Source organism: Mytilus trossulus, unplaced genomic scaffold (genome assembly GCF_036588685.1).
Source record: "Mytilus trossulus isolate FHL-02 unplaced genomic scaffold, PNRI_Mtr1.1.1.hap1 h1tg000343l___fragment_1__unscaffolded, whole genome shotgun sequence".
Lineage (NCBI taxonomy): Eukaryota > Metazoa > Mollusca > Bivalvia > Mytilida > Mytilidae > Mytilus > Mytilus trossulus.
This window is the reverse complement of record NW_026963332.1, coordinates 1,174,098-1,184,081: the sequence shown is the minus strand read 5'-3', so window position 1 is coordinate 1,184,081 and position 9,984 is coordinate 1,174,098. Positions and strand designations below refer to the sequence as shown.

Genomic DNA, 9,984 nt, shown 5'->3' with positions numbered 1-9,984 from the left:
TGTAAACTTTTGAAATTTGCAATTTGTCATTGAAAAACCTGACACCACAATTATTAATCCTGCTGAACCAGCATAATGTAGGTCAGCTTCAGAAGCCAACAGCAATGAACTCACTTTATCTTTAAACACAAACTGTTGTGCCCTTAAATATTTTTCAAAAACAAAATCTTTAAATCCTCATCAACAATTCCTTTTTAAGGATCCAAAAATTTAACTTTTAAATCATTTTCAGTATCGTATGGAAGGTAGCATCCTGAGAGAATCTACAGATACTGAGAGCAAGTTAAAAGTTACATTTGCAAGGTATCTTTTTGGTGGTCTGTGTGTTTCCTAAATCCAGCCACTTCTACATAAAACAACACCTCTTCAATCAGTTATTTAATAATATTAGATCCCTTTGAAATTAATTACAAAAGTCAAGTTATAATAAGATATTAAGTCATAATTTCATAAAGACGATTTTTATTATAAAATAAATTGCATTTTTATAACATGTTTGTCCTAAATAAAAATGTATAACGATCAACATTATAAAAAATAACCTTAAAAATATAACATATATCACAGTTTCATTTTTATTTTATTCAATATATATATCTAATAACAGTTCATCAAACAATGTTAATTGCTGTGGCCCATAGTATCATCTCTCTCAAATTTGTTGATATTTTCTTCTGGAACTTCTATCCTTTATATTCATATAAACCAATTTCCTTGCTAATTATCAGGATATTCCAAATTAAATCTGCTATAATCCTGGAGGCTCTGCATGAAAATAAAAAAAAATACAAGTTGGGTTACACCAGTTATCTATCAGGTTTGTCCCATTGTACATTTCAAAGCAACATACATACTAACATTTGGGGTCCTCAATTCTCTTAAACTTACTTTTGTTTTGCCTTTTGAGCATGTTTTATTCAAGTGTCACAGATCAGTCGTTTGTAGATAAATTTAGGTCTGTTGAAACGTTTTTTAGCCTTGTATATATGATGAGTTTATGGACCTTGCAGGCCGAGGAGTCATAGTAGTTCTACTACTATAATCACAAGCCAGTCCCAACTGAAATTGTGAGTTTTAATCCCACTCTTGAAAGTGCACTTGACTCTATGACTATGGTTGTGAGTTTTCCTATTGAAGGTCAGTGGTTTCTTCCATTAGCAAAAACTGGCTGCTACGAAATAGACCAAAAGTTGGGCTAATAAGTGGCATTAAAACACCAACAATCAATATGATGAGTTTATTCACTACCACTGCTAGCGTATATGTTCTCTCCCAGAGAGCATAGCAGACCCAGAAGTCAGGACTTTTGTACAGCTGAGCATTAAGCAGTGAATGATACTTGCCAGTACAGTAATAGTATCAAATCCTACAAATACACATTTTATTGCACAACTTCCAATTATACATTGGTTCAGAGTTGTAGGTTCTTCTATAACAATTGAATGGAAAACTTGTGTCAATCATCCAGACAACTGATGTAGAAAATGCTGTGTAAATAAAAGTGATTTTTTTTTAACTCAACATGGTTAATCGAGACCAAAATGTTTAAAGATATGTTTTACACAAGAAAATGCCTGTACCAAGTCAGGAATATGACAGTTGTTATCCATTCGTTTGGTGTTTTTGCCCTTTTGATGTTTTCATTTGATTAGGGTCTTTTCGTTTTTAATTTTCCTCAGAGTATGGTATTTTTGTGATTTTTCTGTTTTCACTTATAACTTACATCTTCAAAAATAGGACTTCCATGTATTTGACCTGGTACCTCAAGTAATCCCTCATCTTTCAGATACAGGGTACCAGTAGTCAGATCCATTTTATAGTATAGCTGCCCATATCTGTGGTATGTTGGATATTTTGTGATTGAAGGTAAATGGATGTGATCATTAATCTCTGTTCCCAACAGTGCCACATTATAAAAAACAAACTGAAATAAACAAAATTACCTAATAGAATAACAAATCTTTTTTTCCCTATCAAAAGTCTTTAAATATTTCCATTCTCCATTTATACTGTATACCTTAAAACAAAATTTTCTTTTACCAGTGTACATTTTTTATTTGGGGGCAAGGTTATTTGTTCAAGATAATAGTGAGCTTTATGCAATTATTTAACATCTCTCAGTGATATACTACTATTGCCTTTTTTATTCAACACTATTAATGATTTTGTATTTGCATTGTGTCTTAGATCCAATTTATTTGTTCAGTGTATGTTCACTTGTGGTAATTTGTCCTTGATTGAGTTAAGCCATTTCAATCCATATTTTATAGTGTCTTTCTATGTTATGTTGTTACACTATTTTTTCAAGTAAGGATGAGGGTTGGTAGATATCGTTTAAACCCACTGCATTTATTTGCACCTGTCCTAAGTCAAGAACCTGGTGTTCTTTAGATGTGGTATGTTGATGTAAATAGCTCAGTGAAATTATAATACAGTTATCTATTCTTTGTCTCACCTCATCAACATAACCTTTATAGAAATTATTTGTGTCTTTCCCGAGGTAAAATAAAGTATCTTCATCTGTGGTATATTGTGTCTAAAATAAAATAATTTTTAATGTTAAATTCAAGATGGCTACCATAACTTGTAGGTACATTGGTAAATGTAGTTGTAATAGGCTCATCAAGAAAATGTATTAAACAAGATATGCCCATGAAATGAAAATTAAAACTATGACAGCAACTTTATTGATCTATCTTGAATTTGAAAGATGATAATTAATAATAAGTATTATAAATCTATCAAATAGTATTCACCACAGAGGAATTATTTTCTTCTTTAAAGGAGCAGGGTTTCACTTGTGTTTTCTTAAACTAAATTCTTAACATTATTCAAACTTATCTGTACTAATTATTCATTAGATTTTCTAATATCATGCTCATTAGGAAATAAGCGGCAGTTACACAGAGAAGAAATGGACGGCATTACATGTGAAAATTTTTTAAAACTTATTATTTACTGTTCTGAATGTTTGTAAATTTATTATCATTTTGTTCTTTTTAGTTGTGTGTCTTGTAATCTGCTAAGATGATATCTCAATATTATCAAATTGAGATAATCAAATATTTGGTATTATTCCAGTCAAACTAAGATTTAACCTCAAACTAATTGCAACAGAAAATGTTTAAGTTCTAATCTATAGTATTATGTCCTTTATATACACAGTCCTAAGTCCAATAAAATCGATCTTGAGAAAGACTCAAAATCCGCATTTTAAATTTCCTATGGAAATCAACATTGGGAGGGGAGATAACTTTTGCCAAAATTAGTCTTTTTTGGTCTGTTTTGGGTTGTTTTTCTTGAAATTTATGTATAGTATGATACTTTGATGGGGTTATAAGTTTGTATATGACTAAATTATATAATCTTCTGCTCATGAAATGTACAAAACCGAAGTGTTATGGGTAGTTAGTTTTTTTTCGTACATTTTTCATTAAAGAAATTGCAAATTTGAAGCTTTATAACCATTTTGAAAAAATAATGTGAAAATTTGGTATTGTTTATATCTGTATCTTATATTTTTTCAGCAACTTACTTATCTTAAGAAACTTTAAACCACAAAAAGAAGAATACATGCTTAATTCTTTTTATTAAATTTGAGATTCTTAACCTTGACATGTAGAAAAATTCAATAAATGGTCAACTAGTAAATTACGAAATCTAGATTATAGCTTGATCAAATATATGAAAACACCTTTAGAGTTGTTTGTTATACTCTAAAGACCTCTAAAAAATCAAGAATCAATACATTCTGATAAATAGAAGCAGTAAAGTTATAATTATGTATCAATTCTTATTGATATTTCTGCCTTTTTTTTTTTTTGCAGCTGTTCTCCACAAATTCATCTAACTCATTATTAGCCTATGTACATAGTTTTAATCACAATTTTAATAAATTATGCACCTCAAATTTATTTCCAAATATTTTGGTTTTTGTTTTTGTAAATATATATATAGGCCACGCTGCGCGCGCAAACAGTAAATAATCTTCAGATCATTGAAGGACTACTGAAAACCTAAAGAAGAAGAAGAAGAAGAAGAAGAAGAGTTTTTTCCCTTTTCAATGCAATTCTCCATAGGAATTTTAAATGGTGATTTTTTAAGTTTTTCTCAAGTTAGATTTTATGGGACATTTTTCTGTGTATATTTGGGGTATAATACTAAAGATTAAAACTTAAAAATCTTCTGTTGCAATTGCTTTCAGGTTAGGGTCAAATTTATGCTTGATTGACTGGACTATATCTATTACTTTTGTGAAAGTATCGTTTGATTAGTACCTTTCCTTTCGTTATATGTGTTTAAGAATTAATTTACACATTTTTAAGGTACTTGAGATTAAAAAAATCCTTGAAGTTTCTTATCTTTGTAATTTTATTTTTTGTTAGCCCTGATTTATTGTTCTGTTTTGTTGTTAATGTTGGTCTTCTTTTGTTCTATTGACTCTTATATATTTGTGTTAATAGGTTAAGAATTTTAAAATATTTTGGACTTAGTATTCTGCAAACTTATAAACTGAAAACAAATGTAAGTGTTTAAATTCATTATACATACGAGATCAATAGGGGTAACATCACTAGTTACACCAGCTGAGATTCCATTCACATACAAAGTCATCGAGTATTCTACAAACAATCAAAACAATATGTCAATATAAAAATTAAATCATCAAATCATTAGTAGTAAAATAAGCCTGATTTACACAATTTGAAAAAAAGACATTATTTTTTAATATTCTTTTGAAAGTTTTGTTACATTTAAAAAAAAAACCAGTATTGATAATTCTCCTTTTAAATAAAAGGAGATTTGTTATTTACCTTTAAAATAAAAGGATATTTTTTATTTAATCTTTCATAGATAGCAATCCAATGATATTAGTAAATAAAATAGTAATAGGAATAGGAATAGTAAAGGTCACCTCAATTTTCATTATTACTAAAGTTTAGCTAAAAGAGGGGCGAAAGATACCAGAGGGACAGTCAAACTCATAAATCCAAAATAAAATGACAAGGCCATGGATTAAAATGAAAAGGACAAAGCTAAGCTGTAATAAATATTAGGAAAACAAAAGATGAAATATAAACACCAACAACTAAAAATGATAAAATTCTTGAGAGATATAGTGACACAAATATGTATGACATGTGACAATTATAAGGTTGAAGATAAACATGTCATAGAAAAGTTCCATATAATAAAGTGCATGTTCCCCAAGTTCAATAGAAGACAAATGTAAAGCATTTCTACAATTTGTGAGGAATGGAATAATTCAAAAATCAAAGTGCTTCTAAGCACTGAAAGGTAAAGATTGCTTTTATTGATCAGTGGGAAGTAAAATTAAACATTGCATTGTATAAAGCAATAGTAACGTAGCTGTTTCAACTTTGATTCTGGACAAATGAAGATAACTCCAATTTTTAAAAGATGACTTTAACAATGAAATAATTGAAATTTTAAAACAGATATTAGATTCCTCCACCTTGCAAAAGTTATTTAAATTTAATGACAAGTATAACATCATTTCGTGACTGAAATATCTGAGCATATATTTCTTTGATAAATTTCTAGAAATGTGCATTGATAGGATGTATAAAATGTTATGATCAATGCACTATATTTTGTGTATCTAAAAAGGTAGTGATAAACCTTGAAAGATTTAGTTATCAAGTAAGTACAAAAGGATTTTAATTGCATTTCATGCAATCTTTACCAAAAACAAGAATGTGTCCATAGTACACAGATGCCCCACTCGCAATATCATTTTCTATGTTTACTGGACCGTGAAATTGGAATAAATTCTCTAATTTGGCATTAATATTAGAATGATCTTATCAAAGGGAACATGTATACTAAGTTTCAAGTTGATTGGACTTCAACTTCATCAAAAACTACCTTGACCAAAAACTTTAACCTGAAGTGTAACAGACAAATGAACAAACAGACAGACGGACGGACGAACGAATGGACAAATGGATGCACAGACCAGAAAACATAATGCCCCTCTACTATCGTAGGTGGGGCATAAAAAAACCTTATTTAAGATATATGTTATATATGACATAAAGTTTAATTCTTCGTTTCCTTTACCTTTTGTACAAAAACAAATTATACTCCACCATTAATAATGATACCCTCAGTAAATGGGAAACAAAAATGATCTTATAGGTTTTCAAACATTAGTACATAAAACATGGTAGTTAGTCAAGTCTCAAGGTGAAGAGACACAGCTAGCTCAATCAATTAGTACTTAAATGAAATAATAAAGCATGGGGAACAGGGTGTTTTTACCAGAAACAACCTTCCCTGAAAGTCCTTACTTAATCTCACCTGAAAGTTCTAGTATAATCTCACCTGATTCATCATATATGTACAATAAACTGATCCATTGGTTTGTATTAATATTGGATGTTGATGTAACTGTATTGTTTCCATAAGATCCATGTACAACACCTCCATCTAACCATAGACATATAGTTCTAGTGTCTGTACAAAATAATGGCATATCACCCCCTGCCAAGGAGTCTATCTTTATCCACAGTCCAATAGAAAAACTGTTGATAGCAATACAGGTTTTTTATACATTATTTATTAAATAAAGTATGGAACAGTTAACATTTTTATTAGTGTACAGTCAAAAAAGTGCATGGAGTTGATTGACTTATTAAATTTAAGTTAAAATAATTATTTTAAAAGGACAATGAAACTACTTGTCAGCATCTTATGTCTGTCATGTGACCTTTGCCATCATCACTTCATGTTAATTCAATTTTTCAAATAAGGTTTTTATGCTTTTATCTTTCATTCTTATTTCTACATGCCAATTATAGGAATTGTCATTTCAACGTTAAAACTTTTTGTGTGTGAAAGAAGTTTCTCCAAGTCAAAAAATAATCATAATTTACAAAATGTAGGTACCATCTTTTGGGAAAAAAATATAACAGTTGTTAAAACTCAAGAGCTAAATTTTTCAAATGTCAATAACAATGTGCAGAAGTCAATATTTGTTTTTTTGGCACTAAAACTACTATCAACCAACTTATTTTTCGCGGATACTTTATTTCCCTTTACACCAATACTACTCCATTTTGCTGCTTTTAATATTCCAGATTTTCTTATTTACTTGATGTAGATTAATAAAGATTTACTTATTTGCAATGAATTATAGTCTTGTTATCTTTTTCCTTGAGAAGTCGTGAAAATTAAACTGCCTGCGAAAATATGTTTGATTTACAGTATATGGGCATGAAAATGAAATTCTATAAATTGTATACATCAATTAATTCTAAACTCACCTTTGATAAATGTCTAAACGGGTGATATTGGTTAGCACGATATAGTCATCCACTCCATCCAGATACAAAGCTTTATTGTCTCTGGGGATACACTGGACCTTCAAATCCGACCATAGAACTGATTCCTGGCCAAACTGGTACACTCCAACACGACCTCCAGTTATACTGGTGTCATAGATGTCACCACTGTCAGCTAATATTGAATTTACATCATACAATTGGAATCTGAAATGATTATGAAAAATTATAAAGTTTTGCTCTGTTTGGTTCTGCAGGGTTTAGAGCCTGTATTTGGAAGATTTCACTCAAGTATCTGTGTTTGTTCTAATTTACATTTTCAGTGCGATATAGCCTTTTTGTGCTAATGCAGCGTAAAGCAACCAACAATCAATCAATCTAATTTACATTTCATTTATTTGTACTAAAACGTTCAATTACAACAAAAGTTGCACTTCATTTGTCCACAATAATTAAACCATAAAGGAAAATTGACTTCTATGTCTCCAAACTTAAACCAAACTAAGTAGGCAAATGGATATGGTTATCTATATCTATGACCTCTTTTTTTGTTGGCTGAAAAGTCATGCTGTAAGTACGTATCAAAGATCATCATCAAATTCACGGTTCAGTGAAGCTTTAATAAATAAATCCATATACAGTTTATGTTGAAAAACATACTGTTTTCCGGTACAAATGTATACTCTGTAGAACTGCTCTAACCTATTTAATATATGTAACTAACTTTATAGATATACTTTACTGAACATTTTTCCCTAGATATTCAATAACTAATTTAAGAGATACTTAATTGAAGCCGTAGATTGAGTAAATTGTCAACAGCAAAAGTGCAATAAAACTTTGATTAATTTAAAAAAAAAAAAAAAAAAAAGTTGCAGCCAATATTGTATTCCAAGTATAGTACAACTGTCACATGCATAAAGTGAGGTATGAAACATTGTAGGATTTGTGATATAAATATCTTTATATATTTCCATCAAACATTGCTGAAGGTGCTGACATACAATGTAGTCAGTATTGAAATTGGATGAATACATCTTTTCAACAATCACATCTTATCAGTATAAAATTATCTGTGGATGTCTTAGATTCAGTTTTAGATCCATACTCTAGTTATCTACCTGATCTTATTTAAATCAGTATAATGCCATAGGAACCATTTATAAGATGTGTAATTACTCCATCTTGTCATGTTACCATCCTGCCATAATACTGTATCCTGATTCACTGTTGTACTACTGTGCCACAGAGCATAAGCTAATGTTTGTCCAGGACCAGTATTGGAGTTCACTACCTATTTGTAATGAAATATGGACACATTTAAATTAAATGATATGGACAATTATCATAGTTTTAAAAAGTACTTATTAAATTACAAAAGTCTAATAAATAATAATTGAAAACATATGTTATCCAAAAGTTGAAACCACACATCATAAACTGCAAATCATGCAGATGAAAAATACACAACAATTTGACCCCTGTATATTAAACTGTCTTTTGAACTTAATAATAACAAATGTGTACTTAAACTAGAGGCTCTTAAGAGCCTGTGTCGCTCACCTTGGTCTATGCAGGGTTTCCGCTGGCGGTCGCCATTTTCGCAATTTGCGAAAAAATAATAATTGTGGCGATTAAAATTCGTCTTTGGCGAAAGAATTTGGCGAAAGAAATATATGTAACGATTTATTTTCAGCCATCTTGTTTATTTACTTTTTTCGGGTTTCCTTGACTTTACCGATCAGACGATACTCGGAATTCACCTTGAACTCGTTAAGATTTTGACAGAAAATCAATAATCGGCTGATTGCATTCATAGCTATCGACATCAAAGGACTAATTAATAAAGATGTTAATTGTATGATATGACAAAATGGCTTCTGTCACAAGTCACAAAAGGGATTTATTAACCACTTTGCGACGCACGTGTTTGAAGCAAATTTTTACGCTTCCTCTCTTTCTTTTAATGATAGTCCAGAAAAGAAAATTGTTGTTATGACGAAAAATGTTCAAAAGCAAGAAAGGTCTCTGATTTAAAACTTTATCATTTAACTTTCATATAGATCGTTGATTTGAGTGGGTACTTCCAAGTCGTTTCAGTTACACACGTGTTTCAAGCATATAGTTTTACAGTAACATTGTAAATAAGTAAAACGTTTACTTATTTACGATGGTCTAGAAAAGAAAACTGTTGGCATGAGAGTAACCCTTCAATGTAATGACTACACCTTACATGGGGGATTAATTCCAAGTGATAAGATGCTTCGTTTTGTTGTAAACACCACTTCTTATTTAGGTGGAGGGGGAAGGAAAATTTAAAAGAAAAATATATTTGTGTTACTTGGTGAAAAAAATAATAAAGTGGCGAAAAATATATTGTTTTGGCGAAAGAGGTGGCGAAAAAAATAATTGACCCAGGGGATACCCTGTCTATGTGAATATTAAACAAAGGACACAAATGGATTCATGATAAAATTGTGTTTTGGTGATGGTGATATGTTTGCACATCTTACTTTACTGAACATTCTAGCTGCTTACAACTATTTCTATCTATAATGAACTTGACCCAGTAGTTTCAGTGGAAAATGTTAAATTAAAATTTACAAATTTTATGAAAACTGTTAAAAAATTGACTATAAAGGACAATACCGGGTAACTCCTTAGGGGGTCAATTGAC

At 30.2% G+C, this 9,984-nt stretch overlaps 1 protein-coding gene across 1 annotated transcript in view; it reads right to left on the bottom strand.

Annotated features, from left to right (window-relative positions):
* Positions 1–507: 507 nt before the first annotated feature.
* Positions 508–9,984, bottom strand: part of LOC134701793 (uncharacterized) — a 75,784-nt gene continuing 66,307 nt past the window's right edge. Inside the window, exons 36-42 of the mRNA XM_063562914.1 lie at positions 8,429–8,601; positions 7,290–7,514; positions 6,349–6,548; positions 4,552–4,622; positions 2,456–2,536; positions 1,724–1,924; positions 508–765 (exon numbers count right to left, since the gene is read on the bottom strand). Coding sequence (XP_063418984.1) covers positions 718–765; positions 1,724–1,924; positions 2,456–2,536; positions 4,552–4,622; positions 6,349–6,548; positions 7,290–7,514; positions 8,429–8,601 — 999 coding nt within the window. The 3' untranslated portion in view covers positions 508–717. The remainder of the gene's footprint in view (positions 766–1,723; positions 1,925–2,455; positions 2,537–4,551; positions 4,623–6,348; positions 6,549–7,289; positions 7,515–8,428; positions 8,602–9,984) is intronic.